The following is an 18,602-nucleotide window of genomic DNA, read 5'->3' as shown; positions in this document are numbered from 1 at the left end:
AAAAAGGAGACCTTGAACACCCACAAAATCAGCCTGAGATATGAGATTATACACTTCTGTATTTTTAAGGGGGCAGCAGATCATCTGGAGAGGTAAAGCAAAGTGGGAATGCTCAGACTGATATCAGATAATAAACAGAAGGGGGAGGGAGTCACCAAAAATGACCCACTGGAAAGTAATACCTCAATACGAAAGTGCCCTGTGCTTGGAAACCAGCATTAGCTTGGATCTGGTTAAAAGAAAAGAAAAAAAAGCAAAAACAGTAAATAACAACAACCCCCCCCCCCAAAAAAAACAGACAACTGATTTGGAATCAGGCGGCCACAATTATGACCTTAAGCCCAGGGTTCCAGGAAATTCACAGCCGGGCCCATCCATGCCTGAGAGAGCCTAGTGGGGCTCCAGTCCATAGTTCCTGAGCCCACAGCTTTCTGCTGCTTGTAACACCAGTTGGGCTGGGCATGGGTATGTCCACACATGAGAGAGCCCGTGTGTAACCTCCTGCCAGAGGTCCCTGGACCCTCCACCTTCCACAACCTGTGCTGCTGCCACCGCCGCAACCGCCACATATGAGCACACCTGGCATGGGCCTGGATTTCAGACAGCAGTCTCAGCAATGGCAGCCACCAGAATCAGGCTCCTTGGGCCAATTATCACGCACAGATTTAGTGCCACGGGGGTGCAGAGACAAGCAGGGGCCTTGGGTTACCACTGAGTCAGTGGCTGGGGGTGTGCACTACCTGTGGGAGGTTGCATCATTCAACAGAGTTTGCAGAGGAGAGTCTGTGTGATCTGGACTATCCAGAGCAGAGCAGACTGAAGGCTTTCTCCAGACAGAGGACTGGATCAGTTCACTTGGCTGGCTCTGACCCTCTGAAAAGCCTCAAAACCTGCCAAAGGACAAAATCTCCAGAGAACAAAAGTTGGAAAACCAGTTTCCACAAATCTCAGCCCCTTGATCGCGGACAGAATGATTTAGCCCAAGCAAGAATGAATGGAAAACAATGAGGAAGACCCCTTGCCCAGAGAAGAAACCAAAAGAACAAGAGGATAATAACCAGAGAGTCCCCATACAACTGTAAAACCCCAGCACCAAAGGAAAATAATACATTAAACCATGGTGCTGCACCAAAACCTATATATTTCATGGATATAACTCTTGTTTTCTATTGTTTTGTTCTTAAATTCATTATCATGCTGCTTCTTTTATGTTTTTTTATGTTTTTAACCCACTTACCATACAACTAGATGTTTAATACAACATATCACATAACTTTTTAAGTTCAACTTTCTTCATACATATATCTGGGTTTCTGTGTCCTTTTTTTTCTTATCATTTTTTTAATTAATACATAGACAGATATAAGCATCAATGTAATCCTTTTTCCCTATTCAATACTACGCCTATATATAAACTACTTTTAAATTCCCTGTATCTATGGAAGGTTGAGTCCTTTAACAAAAATAACAAAATACACCCAGGAAGAGCCAAAATAACCTTCCTTGCCCACATCGAAGGTTTATAACCACCTTCCCATCTTATTCTTCTGACAGTATCTGTGCATTTGTTTTTCTTCTATATATGTCTTACACTTGGGGTTCATTTTGGTTGGGTTTTCTTTGTGCGTGCGTGTGTGTGTGTGTGTGTTTTACTTTTGTCAGTCTTTTTGTTTGTTCATTTTTGTTTATGTACTTTATAAATCCTACTTTTGGGGATTTTCTCTTCTTTTTAATCTCTTTCAGTTTCCTTTTCTCTTTTCTCTTTCTTTTTGGTACTGACTTCTGATTGCTTCAAAACTTTCCAGGGTGCACCTTGCCTGGATCATGGTTGATATATTCAGCTATATATCCTCTCAACTACTTGTCACCAAAATGACTAGGAGTAGGAATACCCAACAGAAGAAAAATTCAGACTATGCCCTCTCAAACAGAGCTACTGGATATGGACATAAACAATATGTCAGAAAGGAAATTCAAGGCAACAATTATCCAGGCAATGGTTAGGTTGGAGAAACCATTACTCGCAACACAGAATCTCTAATGGCAGAAGGGAGACTAAAATGAATGAGAAGTGATAGCACTGAAATGCTATCAATGAGATCCAGTCTAATCTAAATACTGTAACATCTAGGGTAACCAAGGCAGAAGATCAAATTAGTGATCTATATATAAGACAAACTGATAGAAAAGAAGGATCAGGAGGAGGCGTGGAACAAACAACATAGAAGCCATAAATACAGAATAGGGAAATAAATGATACCATGAACTTCCCAATGTCCAAATTATTGGGATCCCTGAGGGAGTGAAGAAAGAGAGGAGACTAGAAGAAGAAGAAGACAGCTGAACAAATTCTGGATAAAAACTTTCCCAATCAAGGGAATGGAACAAGTGTCCATAGAGGCAGACAGGACACTCCCAAATATCAACAAGTCTAGAAAGACCTCCAGACACTAATTGTGAAATGCATGAATCATAATTTCAGACACGAGGTCCTAAGGCAGCCAGGTGGAAGAGATTCCTTACATAAAGAGGAAGGTCTATCAGAATAATATTATACTTGTCTACAGAAACCTGGCAAGCCAGAACAGGCTGGCAAGATATATACAGGGCATCAAATGAGAATAATATTCTATAGTATAGAATACTATATCCAGCAAGTCTGACATTCAAAATGGATGGAGAAGCAAAGATCTTCCAAGACCAGAAGGCTTAAAAGACGATGTGACCACCAAGTCAGCACTACAAGAAATATTAAGGGGGAGAGATTTTATGAAAGAAAGAACCCAAGAGTGACACAGAACAGAAATTTACAAAGACAATCTATAGAAAAAGGACTTTACAGGCAACATGATATCAAATAAAAACATATCTTTCAGTAATCACTCTGAAAGCATTTTATGGAAATGAATCTGTAAAACAGCACAGGGTTGCAGACTGGATAAAACAAGAGGACCCATCCATATGCTGTCTACAAGAAATGCATTTGGAACCTAAAGATATATCGGACTGAAGGGACAGAGAACCATCTTTCATACCAGTGGGCCTCAAAAGAAAGCTGGGGCACTGATTCTCATATTAGATAAATTAGATTTTAAGCTAAAGACTGTAGTTAGAGATATAGAAGGATACTATATCACTCTTTAAGGGGCTATCCACCAAAAAACATCCAACAATTGTAAATATTTATGCCCCCAATATGGAACACCCAACTACACAAGCCAATTAGTAATCAAAGTATACAGTCATATTGATATGAATATTAATTGTAGGGGATCTTGAAACACTACTCAGTAATAGATCATCCAAGCAGAAAACCAATAAGGAAACAGGAGCATTGAATGACACACTGGAAAGGGAAATTAGAGAATCAATTCCATTTACTATAGCACCGAGAACCATAAAAAACCTGAAAATAAACCTAACCAAAGAGGTAAAGGTACTCAAAGAACTACAGAACATTCATGTAAGAAATTGAAGACGACACAAAAAAGATGGAAAACCATTCCATGCCCATGGATAAGAAGAATGTCTATACTGCCCAGAGCAATCTCCACTTTCAATGCCACACCTATCAAAATTCCACTGACGTTTTTCAAAGTCAGAGAACAACCAATCCTAAAATTTGTATGGAACCAGAAAAGATCCCAAATTGCTAAGGAAATGTTGAAAAAGAAAAACAAAACTTAGGCGATCATGTTGTCTGATTTCAAGCTTTACTACAAAGTTGTGATCACCCATAGAGCATGGTACTGGCACAAAAACAGACACACAGACCAGTGGAGTAGAGTGCCCAGATATGGACCCGCAACTTCAACGTCAACTAATCTTCGACAAAGCAGGACAAAATATCCAGTGGAAAAAAGACAGTCTCTTCAATAAATGGTGCTGGAAAAATTGGACAGCTATGGGTAGAAGAATGAAACTTGACCATTCTTTTACACCATTCACAAAGATATACTCAAAATGGAGGAAAGCCATCAGTGTGAGGGGGGAATCTATCAAAATCCTAGAAAAGAACATAGACAGTAACGCCTTTGACACCAGCCACAGCAACATCTTTTCAAGATATGTCTCCAAAGGCAAAGGAAACAAAAGCAAAAAATGAACTTCTGGGACTTCATCAAGATCAAAAGCTTCTGCATAGCAATGGAAACAGCCAAGAAAACAAAGAAGCACTCCGAGGAATGGGAGACGATATTCACAAATGACAGTACAGACAAGGGCTGATATGAAAGATCTACAAAGAACTCCTCAATCTTAACACCCAAAATACAGATAATGCAGTCAAAAAATGGGCAGACATGAACAGACACTTCTCCAGTGAAGACATACAAATGGCTAAGAGACTACATGAAAAATGTTCACCATCATTAACCATCAGGGAGATTCAAATCAAAATCACATTGAGATACCACCTTACACCAGTTAGAATGCCCAAAATTCACAAGACAGAAATCAACAAGTGTTGGAGAGGATGTGGAGAAAAGGGAACTCTCTTATACTGTTGGTGGGAACACAAGTTGGAGCAGCCACTTTGGAAAACAGTGCAGAGATTCTTTACAAAATTAAAAATAAAGCTGCCTTATGACCCTGCAATTGCACTACTGGGTATTTACCCCAAAGATATAGATGTAGTGAAAAGAAGGGCCATTTGTACCCCAATGTTCATAGCAGCAATGGCCACAGTTGCTAAACTGTGGAAAGAACAAAGATGCCCTTCAACGGACAAATGGATAAAGATGATATGATCCATATACACAATTAAGTATTATGCCTCCATCAGAAAGGATGAATACCCAACTTCTGTATCAATATGGATGGGACTAAAGGAGAAGTAAGTTGGGGAAAATAGGGGAGAAGAACCATAAGAGACTGTGGACTCTGAGAAACAAATAGGTTTTTGGAGGGGAGCAGGATTGAGGGTTGAGAGAGCCTGGTGTTGGGTATTATGGAGGGCACATATTGCATGGAGCACTAGGGGTGGTACATAAGTAATGAATTCTGGAATGTTGAAAAAATAAAAAAAATTTAAAAAAAGAACAAGTGTTGGTGAGTATGTGAAGACAAGGGAACCCTTTTACTGCCAGAATGCAAACTGGTGCAGCTCTGAATAACAAACAATACGATATTCCTTCAAGTTTAAATACAGAAAAATCCTATGACTCAACAATTGCGCTACTAGGTATTTATACACACACACACACACACACACACACACACACACACACACACAATTAATATTACTTAGCCATCAAACTGAATGAAACCTTTCCATTGCCAGGACGTGGATGGAGTTAGAGTATTTTATGGTAAGTGACATTAATTTGTTTTGGTCTGAGAAAGCCAAATACCAAATGATTTCACTCACATGTGGAATTTAAGAAAAAGATGAATCTATGGGAAGGGAAAAAAAGATAGGTGGAAGCAAACCATTAAGATACTCTTAACCACAGAGAACACACTGAGGGTTGATGGGAGGGACCCGGATGGGCTAAACTGGTGATAGGTATTAAGGAGAACACTTGCTATAATAAGCATTGGGTGTTATATGTAAGTGATGAAGCACATAGTCTATTCCTGAAACCATAATACACTATACAATAACTAACTAGAATTTAAATAAAAATTGAAAAAAAAATCAAGTGAGAAGAATAAAAAAAAATTCTCAAGATACAAAGTCAACATACAACAATCTGTTGCATTTCTATAGCCTAACAATGACCACAAGATTCAAAGTCAACATATAACAATCTGTTGAATTTCTATGGTCTAATGATGACTTATGTCAAGGAACAAAAAGGAAAACAATTTATACAAGCCATTTATACTAGCATAAGTAACAATTAAAATACTTTGCAATAAATTTAACCTAGGATGTGAAATATGTATACATTGAAAACTCTAAAATACTGATCAAAGAAGTTAAAGATATACCCTTTCCTTACTATGTGATCCAAGAATCTCACTTCTGCGTGTGGATCAAAGGAAATGAAATTACTATCTCTAAAATAGATATGCATCCATGTTTACTGCAACATTATTCATAGTAGCCAAGAAATGAAAACACCCTAAGTGTCCTAAATGTTGTATATAGGGAGATAACTGGATATTATTCAACCTTTAAAAAACCTTGGGCCGTTTAAAAAAAAAATGGATGAGTGTGGAAAACATTTTATTAAGGGACATAAGCCAGACATATAAAAAATAATACTTTAGGGTATCAGCTAGATGTAAAATATTACTATAAAGCAGAGCTTACAGAAATAGAGAGAATATGATATCCAGAGGTTGGGGTTGAGGAAATGAAGAGATGGTGGGTCAAAACAGTAAACAATTTTACAACAAAAATTAGATAATTTAGATGGATAAGGACCCATTTTGAAAAGCTCAAAATATACCAAACTGGAAAAAAGAAGTAAACAATCTAGATGGAATTATAACAAGCAAAGAAAAGTTCAGAAAAACCTGCAAGCAAAGAAAGCAAAGAAAAGCACAGATACAGAAGTGTTTTACCAGCCAAACCTAAAAAGGATTTACAGGAAAATGAATACCAATCTTCCTGAACTCTTTCAACAAATAGAAGAAAAGGTCACACAGAACCAAGACTTTTAAAAAATTTGGTAGAGCCCTGTGGAAAATACTCTAATGATTGCTGAACTACAATATAACAATATATTACATATAATATAACAATATAATATAACAATATAATACAGCAATTTCACTTCTTAGAATATGAAACAACAATTTCATTTCTGGATGTATACTGAAAATAACAGATTACTCAAGCAATGGCATATATGAAAGTTTGTATCAGAACTACTTCCAATCTTGGATGGCAGCAGACCAGGGGTACCCTAGACTCCCAGAGTCACAGGAACAACTAGGTAACATCAAATCATCCTAAATCCCCCAGAAATCAATCTGAGAACTGAGATAACAAACTTCACAACTAAAGGGAAAGAAGAGGCCACACTAAACATGGATGGTGGGAAGTAGAGAGATGTAGTTTGATGGAGAAGGGGAACACATGTGCTATGGAGGGGAGGGAGCCCTGGTAGCTGAGAAGGGGGAGAGAAAGAGGTAACTACAGGTGATCACAAAAGGAGAATATTTCCCCAAAGCCACTGAAATCAAAAGAGGTTAAAGGCTAGATTTTTTTTTAATTTTTTACTTTTTTATTAACATATAATGTATTATTAGCCCCAGGGGTAAAGGTCTGTGAATAGCCAGATTTACACACTTCATTGCACATAACTTTCCCTATGTCCATAACCGCACCACCCTCTCCCTACGCCCTCTCCCCTGGTAACCCTCGGTTTGTTTTGTGAGATTAAGTGTCTCTTATGGCTCCCTCCCTATCTCATCTTGTTTCATTTATTCTTTTCCTACCCCCCAAGCCTCCCCACATTGCCTCTCAACTTCCTTGTATCAGGGGAATCATATGATGATTATCTTTCTCTGATTGACTTATTGGAACTAGAGGGTACTAGGCTTAGCGAAATAAAGGATAGATATTTAAAGGTCAGTGGGCTAGGCTGGGATAGAACCCTCAGGGCACAGCCCTGCTCCTGAATAGGAAGCAAGCAAACAACCCAAGTACAGATGGTGTAGAAACAAGATCAGAAGCACAGCTGGGGCACACAGCAGATTATCTGTTCTCCTTGGAGTGTGTCCCTGAGAGGCATAGACACCTCCCCGGGAATAAATGAAGTGACTGGCACCATTTTCCTCCTCAACCCTTCAGGATAAACACAGAGCCATCTGTGGGAAGCAGCCCAGAAGCCTACATTGGCTGCCTAAGCTTGCTTAATTGAAGTTGTACTTCAAGGAACTCTGAAAAGACCACCCCTCTCAGTCAAGTTTGCCTCAGTCCCAGCATGGTACACATAAGCCCCCACAAAAGCCTAGCACAAACTCCTGCGCACACCATGTCTCCCAAACAGAGAGTTCTTCAGGGCCTCAATTCTGATAGACATGGTGTCAGGTCTCATTTCATAAGCAGACCAGAGCACACTTAGTTAAAACTTGCTACCTTCTGGCCAGGGTACAAACACTGCACATAGCAGGCAGGAAGAATGTCTACAGATAAGTGGCCTGAGAAATAGATGACTCAAAACACAGCAGCAGAGTACACACAGCACACAGCAAGACACTCCCTGAAGCACAAGGCCCTGAACCATACATGACCTCTTCCATACAGGACACTACTATTAGTAGTTAGAGTCATACATGGCTTTTCTAAAACAGAGAAGGCAGAAACACAGACAAAATGCAAAGATGGAAGAATTTATCCACATGAAAGAACAAGTAAAGTCACAGCCAGAGATCTAAGTGAAACAGATATTAAGTGACATGCCTGATATCCACTAAAAGCAGCAATCCTAACGATACTCATGGGGACTCAGCAAAGATCAGAAGATTTCAGGGAGCCATTTTCTATAGAGGAAAAAAAACTGTTTAGAAAGAGTCAGAAATAAAAGGTGCACAAAAATGGGATTAGAAACAAGCTTGATCCAATGAACAGTCTAGAAGGATTAGATGAACAAATTAGTGACCCAGAAGACAAAGTTATGAAAATTAATGAAGGTGAATAAAAGAGAGAAAAAAATAATTAAGGAACATAAGAATAGATTTAGAGAACTCAGTGACTTCATCAAATGTAGTAACATTCACATCACAGAGCCCTTGAAGGAGAGAGAGAAGGGGTGGGGCAGAAAATTTATTTGAGGCAATCATAGCTGAAAGCATCCCTAATCTCAGGAAGAAAACAGACATTGAGATCTAGGAGGCACAGAGCACGCCCTTCAAAAATCAACAAAAACAGGCCAATACCAAAACATACAGTAATTAAAACTGCAAAATAGAGTGATAGAGAAAAAATCTTAAAAGCAGCAAGACAAACATCCTTACCTTTCAAGGAAAAACCACCATAAGTTTAGCAGAAGATCCATCCACAGAAACTTGGCAGGCCAGAAGAGAGTGGCATTGTATGGTCAACATGCTGAAAGGGAAAAATCTGCAGCCAAGAGCACACCATCCAGCAATCCTGTCATGTAGAATAGGAGAAGTAAAGAGTTTCCCAGACAAAAATGAAAAGAGATCATGACCACTAAATCAGCCCTGCAAGAAATATTAAAGGGAATTCTTTGAGAACGAAGAGGAGACTGAAGGTGACAAAGACAAGAAAGGATCACAGAAAATGCCCAGAAAAAACAAAAACAAATGGCACTAAATACATGAATATCAATAATTGCTTTGAATGCAAATGCTCTGAGTGGTTTAATCAAAAGACACAGGGTGTCAGAATGGATATAAAACATAAAACCCGTCTGTATGCTGCTTACCAAAGACTCATTTTAGACCTAATGGCATCTGCAAGTTGAAAATGAGGGTACAGAGAAATATCTATCATGCAAATGGTGCCAAAAGAAAGTTGGAGTAGCAATATTTATGTCGGACAAAATAAACTTTAAAACAAAGAGTGTTAACAAGAGACAAAGAAGAGCACTGTAAAATCATAAAAGGGGACAAGCCAACAAGAATATCTAACAATTGTAAATACATATGAGAGCACCCAAGTACATAAAACAATTAATAACAAATGTAAAGAAACTTATTGATAATAATACAATAATAGTAGGGACTTTAACACTCCGCTTTCGTCAACTGACAGATCACCCAATCAAAAAGTCAAACAGGAAACAATGGTTTTGGACACTGGAACAGGTGGACTTCATAAATATATTCAGAACATCCCACCCCAAAGCAACAGAATGCACACTGTTTTCAAGTGCACACAAGACATTCTCCACAACAGATCACATATTAGGCCACAGAGCAAGCATCAATAAGTACAAAAAGTGTGAGATCATATGAAACATATTTTCTGACCACAATACTATGGAACTTGAGGCCAAAGAAAAAGTCTGGAAGGACCACAAATATACAAAAGTTAAACAATATCCTTAAAAAAAAAGTCAACCAGTCAACCACGAAATCAAAAAAATAAAAAGTACACTGAAATAAAACACAAGAGTCCAAAACCACTGGGATGCAGCAAAGAGGGTCTTACAAGGGAAGTACATAGCAATTCAAACCTACCTCAGGAAGCAAAAAAGTCTCAAATACACAGTCTAACCTTACATCTAAAACACCTAGAAAAAGGAGAACAAATGACGTCCAAAGCCAGTAGAAGAAAGGAGACGGAAATCATAAAGATTAGACAAGAAATCAATGACATGGAAAATTAATTAATCAATCAATTAATTAATTTAAGGGAAAAGAAAAGGTTGAAGCCAGGGACTAGTTCTCTGTAAAAATTAATAAAATTGATAAACATCTAACTAGTCTTATCAAAAAGAAAAGAGAAAGTACACAAGTAAGTAAAATCACAAATGAGAGAAGAGAAATAACATGCAAGACCACAGAAATACAAACAATTACAGGAGAGTATTAGAAAAACACATTAGACAACTTGGAAGAAAAGGACATATAAACTACCAACACTTAAAGAGCAAATAATTGAAAACTTGAGAAGCTGATAACCAGTAAAGAAACTGAACAAGCAATCAAAACATCTTTTCAAGAAACAAAACATCCAAGAACATGTGGCTTCACAGGTACATGTACCAAAAACTTAAAGAAGAGTTAATACCTATTTTTTTCAAACTATTCCAAAAACAGAAAAGGAAGGAAGACTTCAAAATTCATTCTATGTGGCCAGATAAAGACTCCACTCAAAAAGAAAAGTATAGACCAATATCCTGATTAACATGGATGCAAAAATTCTCAGTAAAATACTAGAAAACTTAATCCCAACAATACATTAAAAGAATCGTTCACCATGATCAAGTGGGATTTATTCCTGAACTTCAGGGATGGTTCAGTGTCACAAATCAATCAACATGCTATGCCACATCAGTAAAAGCATAAGAACCATATGATCATTTCGCTAGACAAAGAAAAAGCATTTGACAAAGTACAATGTCCATTCATGATGAAAACCACCAACCAAAGTAGGTTTTTAGAGGGAACATGCCTCAACATAATAAAGGTCATTTATGAAAAACTTACAGCTAATATTCTCAAGTGAGAAAACTGACAGCTTTTCTTCAACAAGATAGGGATGTGTACTCTCACCACTGTAGTTTAACACAGTACTGAAAGTCCTAGCCACAACAATAACACAAAGAAATAAAAGACAAGCAGATTGGCAAGGAAGAAAACTTTCACTCTTTGCAGATGACATAATACTCTAGCTACAAAACCTGAAGGATTCCACCAAAAAACTGCTAGAAAGGATATACAAAATTCACTAAGGTTGCAGGATACAAAATTGACATACAGAAATCTGGAATAGTGAAGCAACATAAAGAGAAATTAAGGGAAGCTCCGCCATTTATAATTGCACTCAAAACCAGCAAGATACCTAGGAATAACCTCACCAAAGAGGAAAATGATCTGTATGCTGAAAACTGAAATTGAAGAGGACACAGTGAAATGGAAAAAAAAAAATTCCATGCTCATGGACTGGAAGAGCAAATATTGTTAAAATGTCTATTCTACCCAAAGCAATCTATACATGTAATGCAATCCCTATCAAAATACCACCAGCATTTTCCAAAGAGCTGGGACAAACCTTAAACTTGTTTGGAATCACAAAAGACCCCAAATGCAAAGCAGGCTTGAAAAAGAAAAGCTGGTGGCACCATAGTTCTGGACTTCAGACTATACTACAAAGATGTAATGATTAATACAGTGTGGTACTGGCACAAAAAACAGAGGCATAGCTCTAAATAGAACAGAACAGAAAAACGCAAAAGTGAAGTCACAATTATATGGTGAATTAACCTTCAACAAAGAAGGAAACATTGAATTAGTGTATTCAACAAATGGGTGTTGGGAAAACTGGACAGCAACGTGGAAAAGAATGGAACTGGAGCACTTTCCTACACCATACACAAAAATATAATAAAAATGTATGAACGACCTAAATGTGAGACATGAAACCATCAAGATCCCAGGAAATAACAGAGGCAGTAACTTCTTTGACAGCAGTCTTAGCAACTGTCTTCTAGATAGGTCTCCTGAGGCAAGGTAAGAAAAGTAAGAATAAATTATTGGGACTTCATCAAAATAGAAAGCTTCTGCATAGCAAAAGAAACAATCAACAAAACTAAAAAGCAACCTATGGAATGGGAGAAGATATCTGCAAATGATGTATCTGATAAACAGTTAATATCCACAATATATAAAGAACTTAAAACTCCACACCAAAAAAATGAATACTCTAATTAAAAATGGGCAGAAAAACAAATAGACATTTTTCCAAAGATACGCAGATGGCTAACAGACACATGAAAAGACACTCAACTCACCCATCAACAGGGAAATTACAAATCAACCCCACAATGGGACCACATTACACTGGTCAAAGTGGCTAAAATTAACCAGCCAGGAAACAACACATGTTGACAAAGACGCAGAGAGAGAGAGGAATCCTCTTCCACTGTTGGTGGGAATGCAAACTGGTGCAGCCACTCTTGAAAACAGTACAGAGGTTCCTCTAGATGTTAAAAATAGAGCTAGTCTATGACCTAGCAATTGAACTATTAGGTATTTACCCAAAAGCAATTGAATTACTAGGTATTTACCCAAAAACACTCATTCAGAGTGATACATGCACCCTGATGTTTGTTTACATTATTTACATTGCTAACAATAGCCAAACTATGCAAACAGCTCACATGTCCACTGACTTTGAAAGGAAAAAAATGATGTGATACGTGCAGACACGCGCACACACACACACACACACACAGGAATATTACTCAGCCATAAAAAAGCATGTAATCTTGCATTTGTAATGACATGGATGGAGTTACAGCAAAATAAGTCAGAGAAAAGGAATACCATATAATTTCACTCATATATGGGATTTAAGAAACAAAACAACTGAGCAAAAGGCAAAAAATGAAAGACAGAGGTAAACCTGGAAAAAGACTCTTAAATCTAGAGTAACAAAACAAGATGGCAACCAGAGGAAAGGTGGGTGGAGGATGGGTTGAATAGGTGATGTGGATTAAGAACTGTACTTGTGAGGAGACTGGGGTGGTGTATGGAAGTGCTCAATAGCTAAAGTGTACACCTGAAACTAATATTACACTGTATGTTAACTAACTGGAATTTAAGTTAAATTTTTAAAAGAAAGATTATTCCCAATACCTGTCCCCAAAAAGTTGGGAACCAAAAGGTGGGAACAATCCAAATATGTGTCCATTTATAAACTGACGAGCACAATGTGGTGCAGATACACAACAGAACATATCAGCCACTAAAAATAATGAAAGAGTGTCAAAACATATTGAACATCCTAAGTAAAGGAATCCAGAAAAAAACCCCACATATTCTATGTTTCAATTTCTAGGAAATACCCAAACAGATAAATCATAATAGACAGAAAGTTGATGAGTAGTTGCTGGGGGAAAATAAGGAGAGTGACTTGCAATGGGTGTTGGGTTTTTCTAGTAGATAACGGAACATAATCCAGAGCTAAATGGTGATGGTTGTGGAAACCAGCACCCACTATGCAGCCATTCCTTTTATCTTCCCATCCCAACCTCTGGCAGTTACTAAATTACTTTCTGTCTATCTGTCTCTATGTATGCTGTCTGTATGTATATACTAAATGCCACTAAACTGTATACTTTAAATGGTGAACACAGTAAATTTTATGTTATTTGTTATTCACCACTTATAAAACTTTATTAATTATTCATTGAAAAACCCTGAACAGCTGAGAACTGTTGAGCTGGTGAAGGACTCCCTTTGATCTTTAGAATAAGAAAGCTGCCCTCCCTCTCTGCTTCCCCAAAACATTTTATGTTTACAGTTTCTTTCAATAATTGTTGTTACTAAACAAGAGACTAAAACTGTGAGGTGGTAAAATAAATAAAAGGTAGGAAAGCAAAATAAAATGTTACACCAATAAATAATGTTTCCATCCTTCCCCTTCAAAAGGCAAATATTATTTGGGGCAGGATGGGGCTTTATAAACAGAGAAAAAAGGAGTTTTAAGAAAGTTTAAAATACAGATACTTTGTGAATTTCAAGTTAGTAAACATTTCTTAGATAAGAAGATAAAAATTTCTAGAGTAAAAGTACAATACATCTTTGGAGTGGGAAAACAAGCCATAAATAATCTAAATTATTTTTCAATTATTCTATCTTCTTTAGTACCTTTATATAATCAATCCAGTGTTGGAGAAGAACTTGAACTCCACAGTCTACCCTACTAAACAGTTGATAAAGTAGAGACAAATCCTCAATCCTGTTTTCATCAAGAAGATAGCATAAGCCTGATTATTAGAAACATGAAGACAAAGTCATCAATATAAATATCCACCTCAAATATATGTTAAATGATTACTTCGAGATTATTACATTAAGATACTCAATTTAAAATAGTACACTCCTAAACCATACAAATGACAGTAACAGCAGTAAGTTTCTTTTAAGCAATCATCAGACGGATAATAAAAAAAAAATTATGCCTCTGGACTATTTTTTTTTAATTCTCATAACTGCTAGCTTTGTAAACCACTGCATATTTCAAATTATTGCCCCCAAATATGTTATATATTAAAAAGCAATACAGTAAACACTAGTGTGCAGGAAAAATGAGGAATTTTAAATTCTAATTTAAAAATTAGTAATTAGAAACACTAAATATCGATTAACTACCAGGTATTGATTTTTACATGAGAAGAGAAATAAGTTAGAGATGATCAAGTCCAAAAAGGATGCTATACAGTGTATTCAAATATATGAACAAATCTAATCACTGAATAAATAAATGTAAAAAAAAATCCCAGAATGCAAAGGATATACAGGAATATATTTGTTCAGCATCAGAATATATTAACATCACCTCATCACGAATAAACTGAGTAAACCCTCACTGTCCAAAAAAACTTTCTGCCAACTCTGTTTCTTGGAACTATATGTATCATAGTTAACATATATCAATCAGTAAGGTAAGATCAATAATATAAGGTTTTAGAATTTTATCAGCATTCCTCAACTTCAAAGATCTAAAAACTCTATTTTACTTCAGTTCACTTCTCACTTCCCACTGTGTTGTTGATAAAAACCTTTCTAATAGTTGATAAATACCTTTCTAATCAATCCACACTCTCAGGATAACAATTTAGTATGGTTTGTGTGAAGTGTTAAGTCTTTTGGTATTTTAAATTTAAATTCAGTAAAAAAAAAATAATAAGTTGAGAAAAGATATAATGATTATGTTAGATTATGGATTTTCATCGACTTTTCTGATTATCAAAGACTAATGGTCAACTGAAATTTTTCAATCATTAAAAAGTCACTGGTTGTTCTAAAATGCACAGGGTGATGACTGTCCAATTTCATTAATATATGTATTAAAACAGGTTAATTTTATGGTATAAAAATTATATCTCATTTTTTTAAAAGAGGACAAACGTTGGCACTGAAATACTTTTTGAATCTAGAAATAGGATCCTTAAAAATAGGAAATCCTTCCTTAAAAATAGGAAATCCTTAAAAATCTTTAAAAATAGGAAGAAAATCTAAACGTTCCACATTTGGAGCCTCAATTAACTTTTACAAATCTCTAATTTCAATTTACACAAAAAGGAATGTTAGTGTTTGTTCCCTTTGCAAAGGGAACATGATGTGTAAGCAATTTATTCCATAAATGAAAAGAAATCTGATGAATTGATTAAATTATCTTCTAAACAAAACCAAATAAAGCTAAAGACAAGAAGGACCCCCTCTTTTCTTTAAGATAACAAATTTCTGGTTTATTTCAATTATATACACATACTCAAGACTTCTCTGGATTTATTCTCTACTCACCCTATAAACAAAGACACCCCCTTTTTAGTAGAAACCCACCTGTTTTTGTTTTTTTTTCCCCTGTAGTTTCTTTAAAAATGTGTTTAAAAACATTAGTACCTAATTCTATAAAACTGTTCGACTGCCTTTTAAAGTTCCTGGATTACTAATCTGAGCGGGCAAATGTTATATATTCTACTGGAAAGTACAAGTCAGTCCTCCTATTTTGGTAAATCTAAGAAATAAAGGAGAAAAATGGTGTGAGGCACCATCCATGATATCAGCTTCCAATGCTAAAGCTGTAGGAAATTTAATTTATTTTATTCACAGAACACAAACCATTAGTACAAAACAAGAAAAAGCAGGAATTAAAAAGGAAAATGCTAATCGAAGCTCATAAAGTTGTATGTTTGTGTGTGTAAAGGTTAAAAGGGATATTAATGCAGTGCTAATAACCTTGGGTTTTTTTCTATTCACAAACCCATTATAAAATCTAGTCAATCCTTTATGTAGTTTTTTAACATTGCTTTAGGGCACCTGGCGGCTCAGTGCTTTAAAACCTCTGCCTTTGGCTCAGGTCATGATCCCAGAGTCCTAGAATGGAGCCCTGCAGCATGGGGCTCTCTGCTCAGCGGGGAGCTTGCTTCCTCCTCTCTCTGCCTGCTTCTCTGCCTACTTTTGATCTCTGCCTGTCAAATAAATAAAATCTTTAAAAAAATAAAAATAAAAATAAATAAACCGTAACAACTTAAGGTTTTAGATAACTGTGACTTCAGTAAAGTGTAAAAGTTGGTGTTGAATGAAAGAGCATTTTCAGAGTGAGTGCAAAGAGCTGAGTTTCAGGATCATTACAAATGATAAATATGCTTAGATTATGCTCAAGTAACTTAGGAAAATGAATGCTAAATAAAACTTTTATCTCCTTTACTAAAACTTTTTTTTTTAAATTTCAGGAGTCTTCCAAGTTCCCTTATATAATAAATTACATTAATTCTTCTAACGGTAATTCTGAGTCAAACTGAATTTGACTTACAAACTAAATTTTCCAAATATATTTATGGCCAGACCAGAAAGCTGCCCAACATCACTGCTCCCCCGGTCACTGTGGGATCAGAGCGAGGTGCCAAGTAGCTTGTATGAAGCCCTACTAATACTGCCACGAGAAGCTCCAGGGGAAGCCGTGCAGCCTGGGCCAGTCTGCAAGCTTCAAATCTGCAGTTCCAAAGCACTAGAGAAAGGCACTGCCCAGTGTAGAGGGCTAAAGATGCCCCTGAGACATGGCAAGCAGTTCAAGTAGGTTGCTTATTTTTAATAAATCTATTTTTGATGGTGTGAATGTACATCTAACATAGGGGGAAAAAATCAGTATTTGTGTTTTCCCTACTCTATTTTATATTTCTCTTATCAAAAAAGTTAAATTTTAGTTTATCTGTTTACAAGTCACTTCAAGTGGTAATAAGTAAACATAATAACTAAATATGTAGGTTAAGAGTAAAACTTTAAGTTATAGAACAGTTTGGATTAACAGTTGAAATCAAGTCCTTGACCAGTGATAAAATTACCTTAATTAATGTAATAGTCTCTCTTCTTAACCATAAAGCCAGGTCTCCCTCTCTCTCTACAAAGTTACTAGAATATTCATCTACATGCTCTTTCTGCTCAAAAATATTTCAGTCATATCTACAATATAACCCAACTGTTCAAGAAGCCAATGTGATCAACTACATCTACTCTCTCCAGATTAAAACCAACATTCATCGATCTCTAATAAAAATCTTTTCAGGATACTTCAGCAACACTGACCCTCCCTTTTTACCCTAATTATGCCTAAATCTTTTTCTTGGTTGGATGTCACAAGGCAGACTGTTTTCTTTAAAACAACAACACAACAACAACAACAACAACAACATTTATTTAGTTATTTGAGCAATAGCATGCCCATTCGCGAGTGGAGAAGATCAGAGGGAAAGACCCTTCAAGCAGACTCCTTGTGTTGAGCCTGGAAGTGTGAACTAGTGAGTGGGACAGGACAAAGGCGAGGATCTCTGGACCCTGAAATCACAACCTGAGCCTAAACCAAGAGTCCCATGAAACTTAAATGTATTAAATTACATTAAATAGTGTAATACATTTTTCAAATGCCAGCCAAAAAAAAACCCTCCACCACATTACTATTTTGAGGCATATAAATAACTCTCATTTAGTATTCTTAACTTTAAAAAACCTGACTAAACTTACATGACAAAAACTACTGCTGCAAATGAGAAAAAAATTTTTTATCTCATTTCATATATATCACTTCCAAAGAAGATGTGTAACACAGAATACAATAATTAAACTTTAAAATGAAAAAAAATTATTTTTCCTTAATACTATTTTGTTAGACATATCTGTTCATTTACCTTTCTGAAGAACTGCTGATAAATGTTCACCTAGAAGCTGCTTTTCTACAATAGCAATTAATAGCTTCCTGTTTAAAAACAAAATTTTAGATTACTAAAAGATTCTCATACTGGAGAGTTAAAACTACTCCCCAAGAGGGTAGTGCCTTTGTTATCAATTTTGACATCTTAAGTTGTTACTCATGTATCATTACCATAAAATTGCTATTTTTGATGATCTTAATCATCTTCAGTAAGATTGAATTTTATTGCATGAACTTCTCCTGATTTTAAAAATCACCTGTAATTCTCATTACCTAATTGGAGGAAATTAGGTAATAA

At 36.3% G+C, this 18,602-nt stretch overlaps 1 protein-coding gene across 5 annotated transcripts in view; it reads right to left on the bottom strand.

Annotated features, from left to right (window-relative positions):
- Positions 1 to 18,602, bottom strand: part of LOC116583900 (cullin-4B-like) — a 117,061-nt gene that overhangs the window by 80,101 nt on the left and 18,358 nt on the right. For 4 of the 5 annotated variants that reach the window (XM_032331898.1, XM_032331899.1, XM_032331900.1 and 1 more), the window contains 2 exons: positions 18,282 to 18,349; positions 14,242 to 14,360 (listed from right to left, as the gene is read on the bottom strand). In XM_032331898.1, the coding sequence (XP_032187789.1) occupies positions 14,242 to 14,360; positions 18,282 to 18,349 (187 nt within the window). The remainder of the gene's footprint in view (positions 1 to 14,241; positions 14,361 to 18,281; positions 18,350 to 18,602) is intronic. The other variant, XM_032331901.1, reaches the window with a different exon arrangement.

This window comes from Mustela erminea, chromosome Y (assembly GCF_009829155.1).
Source record: "Mustela erminea isolate mMusErm1 chromosome Y, mMusErm1.Pri, whole genome shotgun sequence".
NCBI lineage: Eukaryota > Metazoa > Chordata > Mammalia > Carnivora > Mustelidae > Mustela > Mustela erminea.
Note: the sequence above shows the minus strand (reverse complement) of the source record. Positions and strands in the feature narration are given on the sequence as shown.